Source organism: Penicillium griseofulvum (assembly GCF_001561935.1).
Source record: "Penicillium griseofulvum strain PG3 chromosome Unknown contig_85, whole genome shotgun sequence".
Classification (NCBI taxonomy): Eukaryota; Fungi; Ascomycota; class Eurotiomycetes; order Eurotiales; family Aspergillaceae; genus Penicillium; species Penicillium griseofulvum.
The window spans coordinates 76,020-100,949 of NW_024467476.1; the positions used below are offsets into that span (position 1 = coordinate 76,020).

Here is a 24,930-nt window from a genome sequence, read left to right on the forward strand (position 1 = left end):
AGATTAAATAGTCTTAAATGAGTGGAAGACAAGGAAGAATCAATCAGATATAAGGATAAATTTTTAAAGAAAAAATAGAACAGGTTACGATCAGCGAAGAGTTATCCGTTTGTATAAATTCCCGCTGGAATCTTTGGCTCCGGTCGGGAGAAATCCACCGAAATTGGCGTTATTAGTGGCGTTATATTGGGACATAACTACTATTATACTCATAAAAAGGCTTCATAAATTGACAGGATTCGGGTAACCAGACGAAGTATTTAAATTTGGACCCCAAGCGATGATTCAGTGCTCCACTTCTACCTCACTACTAACCAATCATATTACTTTATATCGTCTAGAATCTCCAGGCGCTGAATCATTGCTAGTCACAAGTCCCGTGGTTCCAGTGGTGGGGCCACTTTCATCTCGCGTGGAACCTTATGTTTATTTTAATGCGCATAACTGTCTTCACGGGATAGACTAGGGAGATTTCATTGGATGTAGATACTACACTTGATGGAATAAGCCTCGATCACACAATCTGTTCTTCCATACTGATCAATCTCTCGAAACACCCTTTGGAAAACATCATATTCATTCCCTTCTCAACGTCGTTGAACACATTTCATATCTTAGCGGCCGAACAATGCACTTCGTTTCCATGGTCACCTTACAACAAAGGCTAGCCATGTAGTCCGTATGCTCTTGCCTCTTGTTGCACACTCAGAGTTCTTCAATGGAACGACCTGGCTGCTCCAGCGAGTCGAGGTACTCCAACACATCGAAGTAAACGTTCTCAAAGTAGCCCTTGGTAACATCCTGGACGATGTTGTCCATCTTCTCAAGCTGCTCATATCTCACAGTGACAAAGGCTTTTCCCACATCAGCCTCAATTTCTGTCAGCAACATCAACATGGGGACGAAGGGGGGAATTCCCATTTTCATGTTCAAGGTGTGTGTGTACTTCTGCATAATACCATACACAAACGCCCGGGCAGTAGGATAATCGCTTCGCTCACACTGGATAAACTTGAACAGAACACTGGAGATATCCTCAAAGTGTTCCGGGGGGCTGCGGTTGAACTGTTTGAGAAACATATCGGCACCCATCATGAACTCATCTGCAAGTTGAGCGCGAGGTAGTTCTTTCACAATCATGCGCACAAGGATCGGATCAACATTCCACGCAATCCAGTTGCGGACCTCGATCGACATCTGTTGCCACTGTCTAGCATTAGGCGAGTCCTTGTAGGGGCGGGGAATGGTAGAATCAATGAGCCGGTGGAGGTTGTGCATCTTGAGCGTGTAGAAGATCTCCTTTCGCCACTCTTCGTAGTGGGAAGGGTGTTTCAGAACACAGGGAAATCGGTACAGCGCATAGCACTCGATGTCTGGCAGCTGAAAGGCCTGGTCCAATTGACCATTTGGCGGTCTCTCAGCTGGCAGGAGGGTCGACCAATCGCGAGTATGCTCAATAGGCATCTTGGCGTGTTGTTGTAAAGATCTCTGTTAACTGGTGCTAGTTGCGGTAAAGTGAGAACGTACTCCTTCTGGACCTATACACAAACCCACCACGTTAGTTCATAATTATTTCAAAATGCTCACAGTGGAAAATTAAACACTCACTGTATTGGACAATTGAGTAAAATGTCAGACTATGTCACTGGTGCGAGGGTCGGTCGTGTGGGTGCCTCTTTTTGTCTCTCAGTCAACAGTCGAAAACAGGACGATAAGGGATTACTTACCACAATGGACACGACCGAGTAGCCTGATAGATCAATTAGGATCTTTCAGGCTTCTCACAACTGTATTTGACTGAAATCGATGAAAAAGGATGGGGGTGTAGGGAAAGTGGGGAGGAATAAAGAGGAGATGGTGAAGGTCGAAGGGTCAAGGTGAATGTATGAGACCCAAAACAAAGCTTCACTTGCAAGTGACCCCGCACGTGCTATAAATTAAGCGAAGACATTCAAAGGTGCTATGTATACTCAGTCCAAGAATGAGTATACCGACCCTACCAGTGTACGCCCATTGACCGAAGCAAAAACACCAACCCATGAACTGTAGATGCCTGCCATCCAGCATAGGTACATATGTAGTATGAATACATCTACAGCAGATGAAACAGTAATTTAGACTTGTAAATACTTCTGTTGAATACATGCTTCAACATTCCAACCTTAGAACCTACTTATCCAGCCCTGAAGGCATATGTCAATTTACCTAATGGTCTTTCCCAAAACTGCTTTCTAATAACAGTGCTAGTAATAATTTACCTAAATCTTGAAGTTCTGGCTCTAACACAACCAGCTTGCTTCACTTCCATGGTTGATTAGCATTTCAATGTTGACAATCTTTAAATTATATACTGCCTCAGCTTCAACGACGAATACATCTTTAGAGAGCAAGTGAAAATTTGATTTGTCGGCGCGAACGAGGACATTGTGATAGACATAATTAGCTCTTTGATACTTAGCTCTCAAAATGTTCGTTCAATCTTAGAGACACATTCGATTTGTACATGTCCACGCACATCTGAATCTTAGAAGGTTAGTCCTTGGCAATCGATAGGTCTTATCGGCCTTATCAGGCTTATCGGCCTTATCTTATCGTCTCTGCCAATCTCCCGCGGTCAGGTTGTCACTTCCTTCACTCCTCCACCTACTTCGTCTGTTCCCATTCATAAGGGTCTTGTATACTCTTTGTCGTCGTGGCTACCACTCGATTGATATCCAGGTATGACATCATCTCCTTCAAAAATGATGCGCCAAGACTTTACGCTGACAGTCCCCCGTTTACAGCAATCCTGCTGCCTTCCACCGCCCCTAGGGGTCCTTGTTGTCTTATCACGGCATGGGGATTCGGGTCTGACAAGAGATCTGTAGCCCTCCCTAGGCCACTACGTTTTTGCCGTACTTTGATATTTCCTGGCCGACCGTAACCGCCCTCTCAAAATGGACCAAGAAGAGGCTCCACCACCCCCGTACTCGCCCGTCGATCCATTACTCGCGCCAGCGAACAGCCGAAACAACAGCTCTTCTCAGGCCCCAGTTCCTCCTGGGGCTAGCGTCTCCCCGACGCAGGATGCCAGTAGTTCTCGCGTCCCATCACCGCCGACAGTGGTGCCGACGCATTTCAGATCCGCCGCTGCGTACTTTGAGGAACGGCTTCCCTCGGTGTTAGACGAGAGCCGGGATATTCTGCACCATCATATGACCATCTACCCCCGGAGCCAAGCTAAAGATTTCCCGCGGCGGCCGCGGTGCTGGGCCTCACGGTTAGATGAGATTACCCAGCAGGACTGGGATACCTTCTTAAAGTATCTATTTCCGCCACAATTAGGGCTCGCCGCATCCTCTCAGCATCTCCCGCGCCAATTACGAGCGGAAATTAGACGAGACCGCAAAGACCGCCCACAGGAGACTGATGAGCAACGGAAAGCTCGAATCGCTGCCGTTGTCACCGAATGGAACGAATGTTTCTTCGGGTACCGCGCGACTCAGATTGTCTTTATCTATGTAGGCGAACCTGATTCTGCGCCATCGTCCGCTTTATGCCCCCGATGCTATCCAGCTGCAACGGGGTCGATAGACAGCCAGCCAGTTCGAAATTCAAACGCTCCGTTGCCGGTGCCTGGGCACGTTCCTTCGCCGACCCCTTGGCCAATGCCTCCTCCTATGTTCAACAATCCCCAAGTATATGTGCCTCCTTCTCCTTCCCCGTATGGGGCTTATGGTGTTCCTCCATACCCTCCCCCCATAGCTCCTAATCAACCACCTCAATATTACCCCCATCCACCACAAGCCGCATGGCAATGGAACAATTGGAACCATCCCCAGCAGCAACCGCAGTATCACAACAATGGCGTGTCCAAGGGCGGGTCCCGTGGGTGGATTTCACAGCTGGCATCACAAGCCCAGAAATATGGAGAGCGATTTAGCGAACAGGCGCAACAATATGGGGACCAAATCACTGCACAGGCACAGCATTATGGACGGCAGGTTGAGGAGCAAGCTCTTGCACATGGCCGCTGGATTGAAGAACAGGCAAGACTTCATAGCCGGAAAGCACCAATGGCTGGACCTCCGTATGGTGGTGGCTATTACCCCCGCCCGGCCTGGGACTCCTCGCCTCGTCCCGTGGCCAACGTCCCAATAGCACCCATTCAAAGCCCCAGCCCTGTGACAAGTCCTAATCCGACGAGTCGGCCTGAGACGAACAGTCAGATCGATAGCAACAAACCCAAGCCCCTAGCAGATCAACTTCTGATAGAGCCTCCCGCCACCGAACGCATGAGACGGTTATCAGTGAGCTCAGTCTCATCCGAGTCCTCCTTCAGCTCAATTGACTCCATCTCGACAACATCGGACTTGGGTGTTTCAGACCTTGCTACAGTGCGCACCCAGCTGGAACTTCTAGACGATCGTCATGATCGGGTGTTATATGACGCCGCCGTCGATCTTCGCCGGCAACTGTCAGTCCTGCAAGAGTCCCGCAGAGAAGCCAAGTTCTCCGGTAAAAACAACTGGCGAGCTGGTTTCAACCAAAGCCAGCAAAACAACCAACAATCTAGTGCCGCGGACTGGGGTCGCTGGGACTCACCCGAGCAGCAGCAACGCAATTCGATTGACAGACGTGCAATGAAAGAAGAAATGCGCGCTACTAAGAAAGCATTCCGAGATACGCTGCGCCGAGCACGGGACGAGCAGCGCGAACGCCGCCGCACTCGACGCCGCCAGGTCCGACAAGCTCGCGCTAATGACGGCGATAAGGCAAAAAATATGTATGACCAGCCTCTAGATCAGCAGCTTGGGACGTTGCGGCTGGAGGATTCTCGGCAGTCTAACCCGCCTTTGCCTGTGCGTCCAGTCAACACACAAACGCAGCCTAGTCCGGTCTCTACGCCGACTAGCTCGAGTGTCGGCTTTGGATTTGCTTCCAATCCCCCATCTCCTGCTGGTTCACGGCCCAGTACGCAGGAGTTGACATCTACTGATGACTCCGCCGCTGCGAGGAAAGGGAAGCCGACTGATACACCGAGTCGGTTAAAGGACATGCTCTTACCACGCAAGGCGAAGAAGTATGATGATGCGGGAAGTAAATGATCTGGAAAATCTGGATATTGTTGATCTTTTCTTTTTTTTAGTTCTTTTTTTAGCCTGGTGTTCGATATTTCCTTGGGAGGACGGCAAAATCTTGCTCTTCGATTTATATAGTTCGAATCTCGACATCCACGTCGACGAAGTTACGATTCACATTGATACATAGCGAATTCCAATTCGCACATCCACAGTCCGATATACTGAAATGAAACTTTTTCCAAAAAGATCTATACATACAAAGGGCATTCCCCATTTGCATCTATATGCACCTAAGCATTCGCCTCATTCTTCTCAACCAAATCACCGACTCCAAGTCCCCTCCCGACCTTAACCCGAATCATCTTTTCCGCATCCTTCTTCCCAAGATCCCCAACCTCCTCACCCTCATCCTCATGTCCCTCATCCCCATTCTTCTCCTTATTATTCTCCGCATCCCGCTTCTCAATAGCCTTCCAGTCAAGCCACATGTTCTCAAGATTCAACCGCATAGCATACGCATCCTCCCCATCAGCATAGTATCCATCCTCAACCTTCTCAACCTCAAACCCAAGGGTATCACGGTAAAGTCGCAGCGCAGCAACGTTCGACATGCGCACATGGAGCGAGACGAAATGCGCGCGGTGGGATTCGGCCATTGCGCGTTCTGGACGTAGAAATTAGAACCGGATATACAAAAAACAATGCATGCAGAATCAAGCATGCAAAATCAAGAATTCACTCACGGCTCATCCGCATCAACTTCTCCGCAATCCCAAGCCGTCTATGCGTGCGCATAACACTCAGACTGGTAATATGACCATGTTGCTTTCCATCCGTAGGTTCCTCCTCCATCTTGGCGAGGACATATCCGACGACTTTCGGATACTCGCCGGAGACATTGCCTGCCATGCCGGGTCCGGTGCCTTGTTTGTATCCTCCGCGCGGACGCATGACCGCGACGAAGCTTAGCTGCGGCCAGGTCAGGGCATGGTAGAGGTAGTATTTTAGGAAGTAGTTCTCGGGGAGGTTTGTTATGTTGCAGGTTTGGATTGAGGGGAGGAGGTCGATGTAGGAGGGGTAGCTGCTTAGGGGGACGATGTCGACCATTTTGGCGTGTGTGTTGGTGAGGTGGGTTTGGGAGGGAGAGTTGGGTGTGGTGGGGAGGTCATGTGATGTCGAGATGGATGATAAGTTAGTTGCAGTTTGGATAACATAGATTGTTGATGTTTTGGTTTTTATTTTGAAAATAGTTGTGTTCTTTGGAATATCTCATAGTGTTTGTTTTCTAGGGAACTGCATCTACTTGATTATGCTGTCGAATAACTACAACTTTGTAAGTACTATATCCAAATCATATCCAGTACTATGTGATATGTATGAAAGAAAAGAAACCTAGCGCCGACGACCGGTCCGGTCATGCACCCAAAAACATTCATGGATATCGTGGAAATCAAAACGCAGAAATCATCATCTGCACTCCCACTGCCACCAGAAGCACTGTCGACATACCGGCAGGAACCTCGCGCAGCGCGCCGGACGTTTTGCCACAGCATTCACCGTTGTAGGTGACATTGTTCATCTGGGCAGCAACCTCGAAGACTGAGCCGTTGAAATTGCCGTAGTTATAGTAATCGACCAGGAGGAAGTTGGGAGGACGCCCCCAGGTTTCTGTTCAGGGGTTAGCAAGACAAACATCTAGAATAAAGTAGTCGAAACTTACGGTTACACTCCCTGGCCATTTCACCGAGACTACCACTGCCATTCACAGCATTGGTCTCGCTAATCTCAGCAGTATTGGGAATCAACATGCTCAGAGCCCCGAGATTCAACTGTAGGTTCAGATTGTGATTGGCCATGTACATGCGGTTCTTGGCAGCTTCCTTGGACAGACCCGGTGGACGTTGTTGTGTGCATGGGAATTTCGGATCGGTGGGTGAGAAGGGCGTCTCCCACACCTGGGAGAACTGATCCATCAGCCATGGGTAGGCGGTCTGATTAGCTTCGTAGTCCATAAAGAAGACTGCGCGCTTCTGCCTGAGAATCATATCCGAGAGTGTAGGCCAGTCATTCAGAGCCATTGGGATCTTGGGAGGGGTGTAGATGAGGTCCTTCAATCCGGAGTCGAAGATCGGGATGGTGAAGTTTTCGGGCTTGACATAGTCGAAGTTGCCGATGATGAAGGTTACCACATCATATGGATTCTTTCGCATCCACGTGTTGACATCGGACAGGTATGCTTCGAGGGTACCGACGTTGAGCAATTGGCAGTTTGAGTGGCACAGGTACATCGTGCCATTCTCGTAGTGAGTTTGGAATTGCACTGATCCATAGGTTAGTTGCCTATTCTGAATTCTGCACCACTCTACTTACACGTGCGAATTCCATCATTCAATTGTGTTGTCACGTCTAACACCTGGTTGGCGGCGACGCTGTTCTTGCGCACGAACGGGCTGTTGTGCGCTGCGACATTGGTAATGTTGGAATACTTCCTGACACAGAACTCGGGGTAGTTGTTGCATGGTCGTGTATTAACGACAGGCGCCTTGGTAGCTGTACTAGTTGTAGTCGCTGTCGCGTTCATGCTATAGTTCCCGATCACTGTTGTTCCTCCACCGCCCACTAGTAAAGTCAAGGAGTCGGAAGTTGTGGTGACGGCCGTCTGGTTGGAGGCAGTCATTGTACCATTATGATGGGAGGTCACTGGAACGACCGACTTATCGCCATCACTTAATGTGATCGTTGTGCTAGGTTCTTGGTAGCTACCCGAGGGAAGGGCCACGGGTGTTGTGACCGACACAACAGTAGGCTCATCGGTGGTTTTACCCGACTCGGTAGAGGATTCGGAGGATGAGTCCTGGGCCACGGCAACGGCGAGGAAGGCGAGAAGGATTGTAGGCCACCTCATTGTGTGTGATATGGTATGTGCCTAAGACAGGAGGAAATTCCAAGGTCTGAAGCCCAGCCCTGGAGTCCTGGAGATAGTAACTTACCTAAGCGGTGGAGTTTTCCCTTTTAACAGTGACGTTGATCAAGAAGATGAACCAATTATATTTTTATATCATTTAGGGGGGGCGAAGTGGAAAAAGTGGAAAAGTGGAAAAGTGGGCTGTGATCTCTCCTTAGCTGCCTGAATACTCTCCGTATTGGTCTCTCCGTGTTAGCTTATAGTTTCAATGTCTCACTAAAAACACACACACACACACTAATTATAACTATTCTTCTACCTAAATTTTTGATCATAAGATATGTTATTTCCTATTTCGAACCTCGAATACCCTCACCGTTGTTTATTAGATGAACGTGGGTGATCGTCGTTGCAGGCCAGGGGCGCCACTAGTGTCCAGCCACTGACGATCTCCGACGATCTGATGGGAAATTTCTTAATTTTTGAATCGAATAAAACCAATAAAGTCCACTAAATCCACTATCATCCACAAGTAAAAACAAGAGCTTCAAATATATTTTGCCCCTAAAGGCGATCGGGATACTTTTCATCGCCTAACGTCATCCCGAGGAACCCTAATTCTCTTCTTCTCTCTTGACTTGAAACACTTCTCTCCTTTCTCTCTCTCTCTTTACATATTCTATCATGCATGGGACTGGGAGAAAGCTTCCCTTTTTCAAGTCCACAACTCCAGTTGACCGTCGGCGCAAGTCCACTGTACATTGGCATCGCTTGTTACGGTCGCTGTTGTATTTGATCGCTTGGATCTTTTTAGTCCTGGTAGTCATTGGAAATATCTCTAATAAACCAGTCCTACGCAGTACATACTTTCTCTACCTCGATCTTTCCAATATTATCCCAGTCTCCATTCCCAATGCCGTCCTTATCAACTCCATCGCTCAAACAATCGGTCTGCATGACTTCTACCAGGTCGGCCTATGGAACTTCTGCGAAGGATACAATGGACAGGGCATTACCCACTGCTCCAAGCCGGAGACTCTTTATGCTTTCAACCCAGTTGATATCATTTTAAATGAGCTGTTGGCCGGTGCTACAGGTAGGTTATACAAATATTCTCGAATTCTTAAGAACCCCCGCGGACTAACAACCCCACAGTCGCTCTCCCAGCCGATATTGAAAGCCCATTAAAACTAGCGCGCGTCGCCTCCCACTGGATGTTCGGACTCCTCCTCTCCGCAGCAGTTCTCAACTTCATTATGATTTTTCTCAGCCCACTTGCCGTGTCCTCACGACACCCACGAAGCATTAAAGCCTGGGCCGCGGGCTACAACGGCGTCCACCCGCCCGCAGGGAATCCGCCCCACCGCCGCCGCACCTTCCTCTGGCTGCGTGCCCTGCCAATGCTGATTCTGACATTTTTTGCCGCGCTGACGACAATCGTCGGGTCAGCCGTCGCGACGGTCATGTTCGTGATCTTCGCCAATGTCTTCTCAACTGCCGACCCGAGCCTCAACATCCAGGCACACGTCGGCACCCAGATGATGGTGTTCATGTGGATTGCTTCGGCATTCAGTCTGCTCGGATTCATCCTTCAGATCGGCTCATGCTGCGCGGTTTGCTGTCGTGGCCGTAAGGCTCGCAAGCAGCTCAAGTCTCAGGGTATTAAGTGGCACGAGAAGAGCGAGGTTTCACCCCATGCGACCGAGAACCGCGGTATCTCGTCCTGCAGGGATTCTGCTGTCCCTGTGGAGGAGCGTCGTCTCACCTCTAATGGTCAGACACTAAATGAACATGAGAAGTTGAGCAATGGACATTCCTCGAACCATCACTCGTCTTCGACTGAACCCCATGCCATCTCCAATTGATTTGTTAGCGACTTTCCTCCATTTTGGTCATATCCACCTTTCGGGTTCATTTTTCTTCGGCATTCCCATCATATTCCCATCATATTCTCATCATTTTTGTGGGGTTTTGTCTCGATATCCAACCCTGTGCTATAGTGCCCCACTTATGGACATTTACCCATATTTAATCCACATTATCTACCTAGGCATGATCTTACGATTGGACAGTAAAGAAATAGAGGCTCGGCATTTACAACACATCTCACGAAACTTGTTTCTCAGCGTGTATCTTGATTGAATTCAAATTCTGCTCTTTTCCCCGCATTGGATACGTCAACAATCATCGTGAGCTCAAAATTGCCACAATTCCTTTGAATTCTGATTCGTTCTCAAGATCCCGGAGTTCATATAAACTGAGTCTTGGACAGCTCCCGTAGGGCGCATAGCTCCACTTCTCCCGCTTCTGTCGCATATCACATCCTATCACACAGCTCAGCCTTAGGGCACGAACGACTCCATATCCCGTATTACTCCACCCATTGACCATGCCCAATAACCAACCCAAAATCTCGAAGGCTTCAGAGGATCGAGTAGATCAATTATAGAGCAGCGCCGATACCCAAGACACTCAATCTATGTTGTAGGTCATGTTAATGTATTAGGTAGAATCCCAATCTCACCTACAATACATACCCCGGATCGTCTAATCTCCCGTGTATAACTACAAACCTCCAGTTCTCTGTACTCCCATAGCCATATCCCCCCCAAAAAAATACCAAGAGCCACCCAAAAAGCACTACGCTATGTTATTTCCCTTCAATTTCTGCTGCTCACGCGATCAAATGGCCATGGGCATCTTGAATCTATCAAAAATATAAAGGGCATATCTGCCCATCGGTTCCATGGTTGAGGTCTCGGACCTCAGTGTTCTGATATCATCAGCTTCTAGCTACTTCCAACATTACCCCAACAACCATCTACAACATCCCTTCAATACCAATGTCAACAGATCCCGAAATCCACACCTTCTTCACCACCGACCCCATCCCCCCGAACCCGAACCCCGGAATCCCCGACTTCAACCTAGCCAGCAAGGTAGTCATAATCTCCGGCGCCGGCCGAGGCCTAGGCCTAACCCTAGCAGAGGCACTCCTAGAAGCGGGGGCAAGAGTATACGCTCTAGACTACCTCCCAGAGCCAGTATGTGTCACACTTGTACAATCCCAATCTCCATCTAATAACTCAATCAAGGCACCGGAATTCATACAAGTCCAGCAGCGAGCCAAGACATGGAATACAGAGCTACAGTACCGCCGTGTCGACGTGCGTGACACGGGAATCCTCAATGCCGTCATCGAGGATATCGCTAATCACGAAAGTCGCATGGATGGTCTAATCGCTGCTGCTGCTATCCAGCAGGAGACGTCTGCTCTGGAATACTCTGCTGAAGATAGTAATGCCATGCTTGAGGTTAATGTTACGGGTGTGTTTATGACGGCTCAGGCTGTTGCGAGGCAGATGGTTCGGTTTGGGAATGGGGGGAGTATTGTTCTTGTTGCTAGTATGAGTGGGACTGTTGTTAATAGGGTAGGTCGTTTTTTATCCTGTTCTGTGGCTTTTTTTCCCCTTTACCCTGTTCAACGTTATTTCCAGAAATCCATACCAGCCATTATATATATCCGCTGACTATGATTCAGGGATTAATCTCCCCAGTCTACAACGCAAGCAAAGCAGCTGTCATTCAACTAGCCCGCAGTCTTGCCGCGGAATGGGGTCAGTATAACATTCGTGTTAACACGCTTTCCCCAGGTTACATTCTCACTTCTATGTTGGAGATGCTGTTTGTCGAGTACCCGGAGCGCCGGGAGGAGTTTGCTAAAGGGAATATGCTAGGCCGTCTGTCCAATCCTGTGGAATACCGCGGTGCGGCGGTCTTCTTACTTTCTGATGCTAGCAGTTTCATGACTGGTAGTGACCTCCGCATGGACGGTGGTCACACTGCATGGTGAATGACGTCTCTTTCGAGGTTCTTGATTTCCGATCTATTTGTTGTAGTATCTTCTTTGACACTGCGATCTTGTTGGCTACTCTCTTGACCTAGGTTCAAGATTGTAGTCTGCGTGCCAATCGTGTTCATTCCTATTTTATCTCAGCCCAAAATTCTATTTCCTTCCCGTCAAATATCGATATAACTCCACGAAAGACTCAACCCATTCTTTCTCCATCTCACTATGAGGCTCCCAGTTGCATGAACGAGGTCGTACGAAATCGCGGACAGTGCCCGTTTTGAAGGGAGTGAAGAAGGATCCATCGATGGAAAGAGGAGTTTTCAGTTGTTCAGACCACGGTGTATTTCCTGTACGGAGAATCTCCCCTTTCACATTCGCAGTTGACCATGGCTTCCTTTTGAATAGCTCCTTGCGTGTTTCAAGAGCTGATTTGTAGAAAGAAGGCAACCCACATACAACGATGTTAGCCAGCTTCGTCACTGAAGAAGGAAGGCCGTCTGTAACTTGATTTCCAACAACTATACCCTGACTTTGCATCAAAGATAGCAGCTCAGTCAATGCAGAGTCGAAAGGAATAACCTGGACAAACACATATTCAAAATGTTCAGAAAAGACGAACTTTTCATTCGGAGACCGCACAATCTTCGCCGCGTCACGTCTCATCCGCGACACGATGTGCGCCGTGTTAGGTCGTCTCTCCTGTGCCGGATCCAAAGTGCGTTTAAGTATATCCGGATTTGCCTCTAAGAGATCGGCACCCCAACGAAGCTCCGAAGCCATCTGATTGAAAAGAGTAGCTTTGGCATGCTGAATCTCATCCCAATATTTCTTCATCGTTTGAAAAGTGTATGAGCTCAATACATTTGACTTGCTTCGTGGATCTGGCCACTCTTTAAACGAAATGAAATTGGATGCACCGAATCGCGTCAAATCAAGCTTTTGCCAGTGCTCTCTGATCTCCCAGTAGATGCGTGCATACATGTGGTCCAAGAGTTGATATCTTTTCAACAGTCTTGCCGAGTATATGTCCTTGGCCAAGATGGAGTCCTCTTCCACCAGCTTTTTGCCTAATTTTGAGAAGAACTCTCGGTAGAATTTAACGGCGAACCTCATGCTAAAAATGGTATGAGGGTCGACACCAATAATGACGCGGGCGATAGGATGAGAATTGATGCATTCGTCTACCCGGTCATTATCGTAGCAGAGTAGTTTTAGAACGTCCCATACTCGCAGATCGTCGATTATCTGATGGGAGAGTTCGGTGGGTATTTTCTCGAAACTGCGGACGATGGAACTGAAGAGTGTTATTTCGGTCATTTCTGTACTTGATAGAAAGAAGAAAAGAAAAAAGAAAAAAGAGGGGGGAAAGGTGTGTTCAATTTGTTATGGTCTAGTGGTAAATTACTTGCGTATTGTGTTGACGGTGCCTGATCCACGAGGCTGAGAACTCAGCAAAGTCATTGTTACGCCTTCACCTTCACCTTCTCATTTTCATTTTCATCTTCTTCACTCTACTCATACACTTTAATCTCTGATCAGTTTTCTTCTTTCTTTTTGCACTGTCATCAAGTCTCCACACCAACATGTCTATCATAGGATATTCAGATCTTTGCATAGGCACAGAAGTGACCTTCACCACTCCCTCCCCTCAGAAGTGGATCCTTGAGGAGAAGCTCACGGAGGATTTCCAAAGACTCACCAAACGTGACCTTGAGTTGGGTGGTGGGCCTTGCTTTGCCGTGTTCAAGTACCTCTGCTACAGTGCGACAGACAGTAGCAAGAAGGCATTCATGAGAATTTACTTCCAAATTCCCAACCCCGGAACAGAGTACCAGCTCCCCCAGCTTCGACAACAACAGGCAGCTCCACCCCGTGAGCATTTAGAGCTACAAGCTTTGAAGGATCTCAGTCAACAACACTGTACTGTAGTCCCAGCTCTCCTCGCGTACAAAGAAGGAAAGCAAGGCAACGACGGCATGGTTCCAGATGGGTACATAACACATATTGTGTGGGAAATGACCAACGGGAAGCCACTTGATACGGATCAGTTCTGGAGGCCTGAATCGGCGCAGTTACGCGAGGCGGTCCGTACGAAGTTCCGCCATATCTGGGAGTATATTTACAGAATCCCTTTTAGCGTGTTAGGAGTAAAACTGACAAACCTCAGAGAGCTGAAGCATCATGGATGGCAGCCAGGGCTCCCTCTTTTGCGGAATATCATCTATGACGAGTTAACCGGGGATATGTATGTGATATAGGATATACAAATACTACAAAACAGAATATCAATCTAACTACCTTTAGGCACATTGCAGGTTTCCGAGACGCCGCCCGCTTCGATCCTGACGAAAAGTTTTCCGACATGACCTTTGTTGACTGGCGTTTAACTAGGCCACCAGAAAGTCCGGTTGGGAGAAAGACCCTACCAAGTGGGCCTGGTAATCATCCTAATGGAAAGAGTATTCGCAAGAGTGCTCGACCGAAGAGCAATAATATATGAAGAGCAGGGTATTTCCTGAATCTGACGAACAAAGGACTCAGTCTGCAAGCAAACAAGCCTGCACAATCAGGTATCTATGATATTGACACAAACTTTCAAGGCTGGAGTGAAATATTGACAGTACAATACAAGTCCTAGGCTATAAACAGCAACGTTGGGTTTTGCCTGTGACTCACAGACTACGCTAGGGCTTAGGGCCATCTGGAAAACCACAGCCCCCAACCCCCTCATTATGTTGTAAATATCGCAGCTCAGAGAAGGCCCTTTCTATCAAACATAATTCTAAAATGAGCCAAACCCTAGAGGATCTGGATGCTGAAGCGATCGCAATCCAGCTTCGAAAAGATCAACAACGATGCAGAGAGAAAAAAGTACCTAGTACACTAGCATTGAGATTATCATCTGCTTCGAGTTCTCTATTAGATGAGATAGCCTGGCATCTCACCCCCGAGCACGAAGTATCGAAAGCCTTACGATCAACAAGATGCAACGGCATCATCAAAGGCATCCAAACATACTTGCGTAATGTCGAGACAGTCGGACAGGCCAGAACCGCCATCCATATACCCACAAGAAGCGACTTCCAAACAACCCTGAAAGTGTTGGATTACCTCCAGAAACAAAAGCGGGTGTCGCAGCCATCGACAGATCCTCTCGAAGATGTAATCCATACTGTCCGAGCACAACTCTCAATGGACAGCTCTTATCGCGCTGCGCAACACAATCTATTTCAAAAAGACAAGGACCGCAATGCCGAGACCAAAAAAAGATGCTATATTTGTCGCTATCTCTTTGATCGCTCTGATGCCAATGAACTTTACCCTTCCCTATGTCGCCAATGCGGCATGTTCAACACAAGCTGCTCGCAGCTATCACTACCCGAAAAGCTAGACCTCGCTGGCAAAACAGCCCTCGTCACTGGAGGAAGAATTAATCTCGGCTACGCAACCGCCTTAAGACTTCTACGCTGTGGCGCCAAAGTCATCGTCTCATCTCGGTATCCAGCCGACGCAGCCACACGGTACGCAGCCCAAGATGATTTCCTGCAATGGAGAACTAGATTAAAGGTCGTCGGTGCGGATTTCAGAACTGCAAATGATGCTTTCCGTCTTGTGCATATTGTGAGAACATTGCTATCCAATTGGAACGGCGAAACAGTACCAGATACCCGCCAATATCTCGATATTCTGATCAATAACGCCGCACAAACATTGACGGATCCTATCAAAGCAGAGATGAAAGCAATTTCCAGAGAAGAAGATCTGAAAGAAAAGCCCGAGACGAAGCTTTTACTCGCCGGTCTGAATAATGGATACCAACCACGTGTCCGCGGCGGACTCCCTGCATCCTGGATACCTAGTATCGAGGGCCAAACCCAAAACCAGATTGAAGACGGTACAAAGAACGATCTATGCAAAGATCACGTCCAAAAAGGCCTCCGTGCAGAAGCAGATCCCTCAAAGTCATCCTGGGTCCAGAGTCTAAATGAAATACCCTACGAAGACCTAATAAGCGCCCATTCAGTCAATGCCTTCGTCCCACTGATTCTATGTCGCGAACTCCTGCCTTACATGGGTTCTTCGAAACCAAGTTCCAAGCCGGCGGGATATATCGTGAATGTTTCATCGAGGGAGGGAATTCTCGAAGATGTGCCTGGGTCACGGAGTAAGGCTGGTCATCATGTTCATACCAATATGTCCAAGGCTGCTATTAATATGATTACGGAGACGGAGGCGCAGGTTGCGTGGAAGAGGCGGGTTGCTATGAATTCTGTGGATCCGGGGTATATGAGTGCTGCGCCGGAGTGTCAGCGGGAGGAGGGGTGTCCTATTGGGTTTGAGGATGGTGCTGCGAGGGTGCTTTGGCCTATTGCTGTTGGGGAGATTGAGGGGAGGGTTATAAGTGGGCGGTTTTTGAAACATTTTCAGGAGGGGATTGCGGTTACACAGAGGGGATAGATAGGGGGTTGGAGTTGGAGATATGAAGATCGTTTTAAATATATCGGTAGACAATATAACTAGCAGTGTATGTACAGTGGCTCCGAAATATTGGGCCAAATCAAAGTACCTACATATAACATCCATAATTGGATACATATTCTACCGTTGTAGTGTGATGGCCCAATAGGTTGGATCCTTCCCATTGTCCATCAGGCTAACTAACATTTGTCTCTCTACAACAGCTACTATGTATCTGCACCGAAATATGTACGTGAAATATAGAGACCATAGCTTGATTGATAGAAGGGCATTAAGGAAGATGCGGTCACGTTTGTTGTGCAACAAATGCCAAACCAGAAAATAACGAACTGATGGATTGAAGAGAAAAAGATCGAAATTCAAAATTCAAAATTCAAGTGTTCCGAAGTAGATAAACAAGACTCGCACAAGCCTGAAAACCATGCCCGCCCGAAGATGCGGTGTTTGGTGTAGTTCAAGCCGAAAAAGATGGAAACCAAGGAAAGAAACAGGGTATCGATATAGAATAATAATAAAAGCAAAGTAAACCGAAATAAAGACAGCTCCAGAGAAATTCAAAGTGAGGTGAGAAAAAAAGAGCACTACTCGTACCGACATGAATGCATGCAGTAATGACACGCAAGAAAAAGAGAGTAACCAAATGAAAATATAAGAAATCATGAGCCCGTTGTCTTTCACTCCTGGTACGCCGACTAGTCGGTTCCCGTATTAGGACGCCGTGTATGCAAAGGTCAACTCGAATGACCATATAAGAAAGGCAGAGATGAGCCGTCTAGCCCATCTCCATGCCGTACTCGTCCTCCTCCTTGAAGCTCATAGCGGCATGGCCAGCACTGTTCCAGTACTGCGGTTGGCCAGCGCCGTTTGCACTGCTGGTGCCACTGTGGAACGAAGGACTCAGGCTGGGAGGGGTCAGGCCGGACATGTCACCGCCCTGCACGGCATCGCCGGCGATGTTGGTGTGTTTGGGGACGCACAGGCCACTACCAGGGCCACGGGTGTAGCTGAAGGAAGTTGGATCATTCTTCTCTAGAGCATCAAGGATTTCGCTGCGCATGCGCTTCTCCTCTTCGGTTTGCTCGAAAGGCCAGGTTCCACCCAGGCTGCCGATCAACTCGGCGAGCTCCGCTTCTTGCTGGTATTTAACGTGAAGGGCCCACATCAGATCGCGAGTCCAGCTAACGGCACCGTTGAGGATGTCGCCCTTGTTGGGACCCTTCTCCTTTTCTTCAATTGGGAGACCCATTGTGATGTTACCCGGTGTCGCACGGCGGCCGTTGCCTCCAGCGAGAAGAGAGGTAGCGGCACTTCCGCCTGCACCGGCCATAGAAAGAGCGTTACTGTTCACAAGTTGCTTCCGGACCTTGTCATCTTCCAGTCGGTGCTGGGGAACCAAATGAGAGAGATCCTGAATGCGTTCATTGATGTTATCGCGTCGGCGGCGTTCAACCAGATTGTGCGAAGCGCGGCGACGTCGGCGCTTTGCTTCTTGGGATTCGAGGTCTCCGCCAGGGAGGTGAGTGTCAACCTTAGCCGGCAGTGAGGCGTGCTTCCCAGACTTGAGAATCTCGGAGATGCCGGCGTGATGTGATTGGTGAGGAGGTGATGAGATGGGAGAGGACTCGACGTACGACTGTGCACTGCCGGGAGTTCCATCCCACTGGTTGGAGAGGGTCTTCTGGTGACGAGCTTGTAGTCCAGTCCGGATAGGCTGAGACGGGAAGCTGCCAGACTCCGGGGTACCCAATGTCAAGGAACCCAATGCCGGGGTCTTTGGAGTCATGGGGCTGCGACCGTCAGAGGAAGTACGGTCCATTCCTTGCAAGCTCTGGCGCTTGGTGCCGAGATAGGTCTGGTCGAAAGAGCTGGCATTGTGCACGTGCGGATTCTGCTGGTTCATGCGGTACTGCTCATAGTTGAAGCTGTTCTGAACGAAGGGACTAGCCATGGGAGCATTATCCGGGGTGTTGGAGTACATATGCGACATTTGACTTTGGTGACTCATCGCGATGCCTCCAGCAGACTGATCCTGGAGGTAGTTAACATTATCGCGCTGATGACCGTTCTGACCGCTGATCTCGAGATCCAATAACTCGTCTGTATCGATACCGGAGTTTCCGAAGTTAAAGCTGGATGACATGTTCTGTTGCGAACCGTAGGAATAGGGCATGAAGCCATTATGTTGCTGCATGGTCAAGTCGGATGGGTCGATCCCATCAGCGGGGAATTGGTTACCCATCGAATAACCGGAGTGTGACATGATGAAAGGGGTGTAGTCGTCGGATTCGTGTTTGATGAAGAGACTCGCTTCAGCCATAGGTAAAATAATATCGGGGGGTTTGGGATGGGGCGCAGATCGGCGAGGGGCTAAGGGAGGAGTCGTAGTGCCGATCCTACTGACTCTCCGCGACAGTCAAAAGTTTAGGTCTGAGATGGATACTGAATAGTAAAGAGATAGGATGTGAGAATGTCACGATCTGTGGGAAAAGATGTTAGTCAAGACTCGACCCCGCCCGTAGGCGATTTGAAGATGTCGTGGCCTCCGTGCGCAAGGCAAAACAGGCAAAACAGGCAACCCAATAAAATGGGGAAATAGACGGAAGGGAGAAAAAGAATGCAGATAATTACCCTTTGAAACACTGCTGGAGGAATGAAGTCCGGGGAGATTGTGAGACCTAATAAAGCCGGGGAAATTTCCTCGGTCTTTAAGCCGGGATAAGTTGACAATCGGGGGAAGATTGTGCAGATCGCGACCACAAATGTGTCTTGCACCAATCACAATTCTTCAGTGTAAAGTGACCGAAAAAAAAGTTCTAGAGAGCTGGGTAAGCGATGGTTAAGGCCGATGAAGAAAGTGGCCGAGGCACGCGAGAAATGAAAGAAAATCAGAGTAAGAAAGATCAAAGACCAGAGACGAGGGATAAAACCAAGCCCAGAAGCAGGCGCTCAATCCCAGTTGGTCTCAATAGCCAAGTTCTTGGAGTTGATTCCAGTGTTGTCCTTGTCCAGATTGTCCTTGTCCAGACGCAGAACAAAATCCGGAGAAGGGGGAACAAGCGGTGGGCAGGCGGTGAGAAGTGGCGATCTGGAGGGGCTTTATATGTCCACCAATTCACCTCTTCTCTTGAAGTTATATAACTCCACGGATTTAACCCTCGTCTTTTGCGCCTTGACCTCTTTGGGTTTTCTTGGGGTTTGATTGGAGTTTGGTCGGGATTTGACCACGCTCGGATTGCAATCGGAATACGAGTTGGCGCAAGCGCTTACTCGCAACAAAAAGAAAAGACATGGGTTTGGTTTTGAAATGAAATGTTGGAGCTTACCAAAGAATATATATGAGTTGGTGTAAGATGTATATCTGAAGTATGAGTATACCGTTGGAAGTATACTATATAGTCCCTATGTTGACGTTAACAAAAGATCCATAAGCATGCAGGTCAAGACAATTATATGTCACCAGCAGAGCCCCATTCACACGTGGGAACCTTGCAACATATAACACGGACGCAGGAACAAAGATATAAGAAGACTTGACACATACCTCTCTGTATAGGTAACAAAAGTCTGAGATTGAAAGTTTTTACGAATCACAAGGTCAAGAGTATGCAAAGAGGAAAAGAAAGCACTTGCAGTGTTTCGCAGAGGGGATGGAGACTTTATGAACTGAAGCGGCGCTATCCTACGTCTCTCATTTGATATATTACAACACCGGTCATGCAGCCTCGTCGATCGGTGGGAATCGATGAGATTCACCTACGCCATCGGACAGATTTTATTTTTATTTTATTTTTAAGTTGACTACTACCATCTAGATCAGAAAGGAAGGGTGGGTGGCAACGGTAAACCCCCGAGCCTCTGTTTTTCTTTACAATACGATAAATATATAAAAAGAAAAATATTAAGGGTAAAAAAAAGATATATAATCATATTCACCTCAAAATAAGAAACAAACTTGGACAAAGGGGGGAAGGGTGATACAGCCGGATCGAGTAAAACGGCTATCCCATGATACCCGTTGGGATATTTGTCACCTGTTACTATCATGACTCAGTGTCTTGAAGGAATGTATCAGATGAGTTGAGGTTACAAGCATACCAAAACATATCTTCTGGAAACCCTAACTGTTTAAAGTGGAAAAAGTCTGGATATATCCATCCAAATGAGACCATGTGGACATCTATGGATAGTTGATCTTCGTCAACTATGCAGAATACTAGTACAGAGGACACCAGAGAGGGTAGAGATCGACTAGCATGGGAAAATGACTTGTAGTTGCAAATATCATCCGGAGAACGTACCATGCATAACCCCATTACCTTGGCAATACCAGAGAGAAGGGACAAGATCCTAGTGTATATGTGAAGGAAGTATAATAGAAAATAGAAAATACAAATGAGAAAAAAAAAAAGAAAGTACACAGACCATAAGCAATATCAACTCTGCAAGAGGATCAATGCGTCCGGTTCTTCATGTGGGATGTCGTGCAGAGGAGACTAGAGTGACGATCACAGATATGATCGTCAACAGAGCTTGGACCTTCATATTGCTCGGCTCCGGTTGCACATTTAGAAGTCTGGTCTTTTGTTCTAGGGGGACTTGTGGTTATTGATCTGGGTTACAGCGGCAAAGGGAAATAATATTATAGTTCAACATTCGACTCCAGAATGTTACGGGGAATTAGTGAATAGATTTCAGACTTGACCATTCGTTCAGACTTCATCCAAACCAAAAGGAGAAGGGTAGAATGTGGCGGAGACAAATTAGAGGGGTTGGAATGTGTCTTCAGACCTCTCCACCAATAGTGAATCAAAGCCATACACCTCAGTATAGTACTAAGCCACACATCGCCAAAGTTTCCTCAATTTGCCATCTCCGTTTTAGGAGGATTGGTATTCTATCGACGGATAAGGATTGATCTCCGTGAGGGGGAAATATATGGATCTGACGTCCCGTCCCGTCAAGGTTTGGCGATACACGGTTGATGCAAGGGAGAAGTTGTACTCCAAGATCTATTTTGATATCTAATATACTATGGAGTAGATTATCTATATTTTGAAGTGTGCACAGGACCCTGATAATGACGACATCGTACGTGGTTAAGGTCGTACTCCATTCCGGGGGGTCACGGATAAATCAACTCGTGTACACCGGACATTCTATAGAGTAACAATAAGTAAAGTAGATGAAAGTTAGAAGGGAAAAAAAACAAGGAAGCCAGAAAAAGCAAAAGCAGAAGCCAAAATTGGAGAAACAATGAGGCTAGTGCCGATGTTACCCACGGTGCAGTCCGGAGTGCATATTAACGCTCTTATGGTTATCGGGATAATTCCCCTAGGTAGTACACGGGTAGCTACATAAATACAGTCAACAGGGCAAAAGGTTATATAATGGGTATGCAACATTATCTGGGGTTCTTCCGATACGACTGCCGGCAACTATAGCCGTTATAGCCGTTGATAAATGATTCTGCAGGGCTATCCAATACAAGTTTATCAATCTATTGTTACGGTTACGGCCGATCGCTACAGGGTGCGCATCAGCCAGGAAGGATCGACAGTGAGCAAATAAAACTTGTATATCCATAATGGTCATGAGTCCATATCGAGTATAGTAAAAGAATAAACTATTCATGAATTAATAAGTAAATAAATACACAAGTCATACGGTAACTTTAAAAAAGCATGCTGATTCGATACAATAATAGAGTGATCACCAGTGTTCAAACCTATAAGTAGAATATAGTTCTGCATGTCTTCAAGGGTTTGACAAATTACAGCGGGTATAGCGCGAAGGGAAGAAATATCTAGATAAATTATGCTATAATGGGCTTTTTTTTAGATAAGTTAGAATAAATGTGAAAATGTATAAAAATAACTAAAACAACTAAAATAAGTAAAACAAGTGAAATATATGAAGTTGCTTATAGGTGGGTTATATACTTGCTATTGACGCTATACCTAATTGGGCACTAGCCCCCTTTCCCCAACTTCATTGCATAACTCGGAACTGCCACTATGCTATACATCTTCGCTACACGTCTAGGCAACATTTAACCCACTTGGTAAGTAACATGTATTTCTTTCATTTCCTCAAGATATCTGCCTATGGGAGGGATAATCCTAGTCCAAAACCCCACAGGGCTCGGTCCGAGAGCTTTGTACCCCAACCACTGGAAACCATCATCTGACAGCTTCAGCACCTAACGTCGATCGGGTTGGTCGCATTGGTAGCTCCACGCCATCTCGTCATTTTCCTTGGTTCCCCTCGTCTTTCCACACCCCCTTTATCGATAGCACAGCGCTTCCTTATCCAATCAGCTCCCCTGACGACTCCCACGCCGTGTTCGCCTCCACTTCTCGGATCGTGCAAGGCTCAACGCTCCCCAACTATCTTCCGTTTGGTTGGTCTATCTCGCCGCATTATTGCAAGACGTACTCCGATTACGATCCACCTGCGCCCCACTGGAGGACTTCTAAGCCACCCCGGTAGGCATCACCGAGTCCGCAGAGCTGCAGATCCCGTTGGTTGACGCCTTATCACGGTCCAATAGGCAGCCCTTTTGTTGGTCAAGGAGGTTGTCCATAAGCTTTTCTATCAACCTGGCATCTTCAAACCCTTCTATTTTTTGATATTGCCCACATATCTTGCAGTCGGAAAACTTTCTTTGAAAGTAGTCCACATTCGAAACGAGTCACGGCGTATCCTAGCTCATCGGAAGCCGAGTCCGCGCTCGACACAGTCGTCATCTGCTCCTCTGTTGGCTTGACTAAGTCCCCGCTTTTAGCTAATCCTCGAGGATCATCCACCCGCGCAGATCATCTGCACCCCATCTATCATAGTCCCGGCAGGCCGTTCTATCTGTCTTGACTTTCTAAATCACGGACCTTCTGTGCAGACGCAGCGCACGTCCCTCTATTTGCTTCATTTGGGATCTAAAACTTGACTAAAACTAGTCTCAAACATGGCGAATAACTCATTCCGAGACTCTGTCAACTCGCTAGGATGGTCGCGTAGAGATCCGGATCTCCCCGTGCGCACTGGCGCGTCATCGAGCACCCCATTCTTATCTCGTCTACAATCTTATAATCCGTTTTCAGAAGGCGGCTATGTCCAACTGCCCACTCACAATGATGGCCCTGGGGCCCCATTACCGGCAGCCACTCGTCGGGAAGAAGAAGAGGGCTTCTTTGCTTGTAAGTTTTTCTATTCTGTCGTGTGACCCTCCGATCCTCCGATCCTCCCGTACACCATTGCGTAAGATCCAGGTGATGAGAACGCAGTTCCTGCGCCGGGAGGATTCATTACTATGCTTGTTTATGTGTAAGCCGATAGAACAGGGAAAGACACTAACAACTTTTCGCATAGTGAGTCGGTGGGACCGCATGCTGATATTTGGCGCATGTAACTTGGGCGCCGCCGTCTGTTTCATGCTTTGCTTCTTCTTGTTTCCTGTCTTGACACTCAAGCCCCGCAAATTCGCCATCTTGTAAGTTGCCTCCGCGATGGTCCGCATTAATGTGGCTATTGTACCCGCCTTTCCATGGCCTTTCCGGTCTTCTTTCTTTTTCCCCCAAGCTATCTCATGCACCTGGATGGCCAAGCAAATCCCGAGTGGGATAGACCAGGTCATCGGTCAATTTTGGTTAGGACCATGTGCGCTTTTGTACTTCACATTGCATCCTGATTGGTCCTGATCTTGACCTATATCTGCGCCTCATGCCAAGAACCTTCGTCTCTAGTCTTGAATTCCTCTTGTTAACAGGTTTCTTCACTAGATGGTCCGTCGGATCAATGCTGTTTTTGATCTCATGGGCAGTTCTCATGGGACCATGGACATACGCTAAGCATTTGACCTCGGGATCACGGTTGCCATTCACAGCGGCCTATTTCGGATCGATCGCCCTGACGCTTTACTTCGCCATCGGTGTAAGTAAATTTCTTTATCTTCCCATTTTTCGTTTTCGTTTTCGGGGTTTGCTTTCGCCCTTTACGCTTCTCGTTGCACGCCGATCCCTCTCCTTCTCATGATACCCCCTTCTACATTTCCCTGTTTGTTGCACATTCGGTTCCCCTCTACCCGAGTCCGTATGGTTGCACTGCACAACCGGGAAAAGGGGAATCTTGCAGCCTTTACATCCATCGCGCAGTACAACCTGAAACCACGGGTTGTCATTCCTACTGCCGCAGATATTTGAACTCCTTCCAATCCATCCCACCCTGTACTCGGCCTCTCTACTTCTACATCTGTACCACGTCCCACGGCGCGGGACTTGGATGTCCTTTCCTTTCACCTTGTCCGACACATCCCGGTGTCACAGAGCGCGGAGTCCAGAGCCATCGAGATCAATATATGTCTCACCGTCCCTGACTACTCGGTCATCTTGTTCTACCTGCATATCACAACTATACACCATCTGCCACATCCGGCAACACATACTCTTCCAGAAACCCTTGCTGACTTCTCTTTCGTGTACAGCTTCAGAGTCTCCTTCTCACTCTCATCTCCTCCGTCTTTCAACTCGCTGCCCTCGTCTGGTACCTCGTCAGCTATTTCCCCATGGGAAGCACTGGTCTGCAGTACGTGGGTCGTTTCGGAGCATCGCGTGTTACCTCTTGGATCAGTGGTTGAG

General features: G+C 47.8%; 9 protein-coding genes across 9 annotated transcripts; 4 read left to right on the top strand and 5 right to left on the bottom strand.

Moving 5' to 3' along the window:
- Positions 1-705: 705 nt before the first annotated feature.
- PGRI_033040 (uncharacterized protein) lies at positions 706-1,464 on the bottom strand (the record flags this gene model as incomplete). The annotated part of the gene is made up of 1 exon (XM_040791017.1): positions 706-1,464. One exon carries the CDS (start codon positions 1,462-1,464, stop codon positions 706-708), a length of 759 nt encoding a protein of 252 aa, XP_040644073.1.
- Positions 1,465-2,936: 1,472 nt separating this feature from the next.
- Positions 2,937-5,087, top strand: PGRI_033050 (uncharacterized protein; the record flags this gene model as incomplete). Its single annotated transcript, XM_040791018.1, has 1 exon — positions 2,937-5,087. The coding sequence occupies one exon, from the start codon at positions 2,937-2,939 to the stop codon at positions 5,085-5,087; it is 2,151 nt and encodes a 716-aa protein (XP_040644074.1).
- A 266-nt stretch (positions 5,088-5,353) lies between these two features.
- PGRI_033060 (peptide alpha-N-acetyltransferase complex A subunit ARD1) lies at positions 5,354-6,170 on the bottom strand (the record flags this gene model as incomplete). The annotated part of the gene is made up of 2 exons (XM_040791019.1): positions 5,354-5,727; positions 5,807-6,170. 2 exons carry the CDS (start codon positions 6,168-6,170, stop codon positions 5,354-5,356), a joined length of 738 nt encoding a protein of 245 aa, XP_040644075.1.
- Positions 6,171-6,513: 343 nt separating this feature from the next.
- Positions 6,514-7,968, bottom strand: PGRI_033070 (uncharacterized protein; the record flags this gene model as incomplete). Its single annotated transcript, XM_040791020.1, has 3 exons — positions 6,514-6,731; positions 6,784-7,383; positions 7,434-7,968. 3 exons carry the CDS (start codon positions 7,966-7,968, stop codon positions 6,514-6,516), a joined length of 1,353 nt encoding a protein of 450 aa, XP_040644076.1.
- A 684-nt stretch (positions 7,969-8,652) lies between these two features.
- PGRI_033080 (SUR7/PalI family protein) lies at positions 8,653-9,833 on the top strand (the record flags this gene model as incomplete). Its single annotated transcript, XM_040791021.1, has 2 exons — positions 8,653-9,064; positions 9,124-9,833. The coding sequence occupies 2 exons, from the start codon at positions 8,653-8,655 to the stop codon at positions 9,831-9,833; spliced, it is 1,122 nt and encodes a 373-aa protein (XP_040644077.1).
- A 978-nt stretch (positions 9,834-10,811) lies between these two features.
- PGRI_033090 (Short-chain dehydrogenase/reductase SDR) lies at positions 10,812-11,821 on the top strand (the record flags this gene model as incomplete). The annotated part of the gene is made up of 3 exons (XM_040791022.1): positions 10,812-11,012; positions 11,064-11,399; positions 11,510-11,821. The coding sequence occupies 3 exons, from the start codon at positions 10,812-10,814 to the stop codon at positions 11,819-11,821; spliced, it is 849 nt and encodes a 282-aa protein (XP_040644078.1).
- Positions 11,822-11,974: 153 nt separating this feature from the next.
- PGRI_033100 (uncharacterized protein) lies at positions 11,975-13,138 on the bottom strand (the record flags this gene model as incomplete). The annotated part of the gene is made up of 1 exon (XM_040791023.1): positions 11,975-13,138. One exon carries the CDS (start codon positions 13,136-13,138, stop codon positions 11,975-11,977), a length of 1,164 nt encoding a protein of 387 aa, XP_040644079.1.
- Positions 13,139-13,404: 266 nt separating this feature from the next.
- On the top strand, positions 13,405-16,279 carry PGRI_033110 (uncharacterized protein; the record flags this gene model as incomplete). The annotated part of the gene is made up of 4 exons (XM_040791024.1): positions 13,405-13,934; positions 13,989-14,066; positions 14,126-14,259; positions 14,745-16,279. The coding sequence occupies 4 exons, from the start codon at positions 13,405-13,407 to the stop codon at positions 16,277-16,279; spliced, it is 2,277 nt and encodes a 758-aa protein (XP_040644080.1).
- Positions 16,280-17,072: 793 nt separating this feature from the next.
- On the bottom strand, positions 17,073-18,617 carry PGRI_033120 (basic helix-loop-helix domain-containing protein; the record flags this gene model as incomplete). Its single annotated transcript, XM_040791025.1, has 1 exon — positions 17,073-18,617. The coding sequence occupies one exon, from the start codon at positions 18,615-18,617 to the stop codon at positions 17,073-17,075; it is 1,545 nt and encodes a 514-aa protein (XP_040644081.1).
- Positions 18,618-24,930: the final 6,313 nt, after the last annotated feature.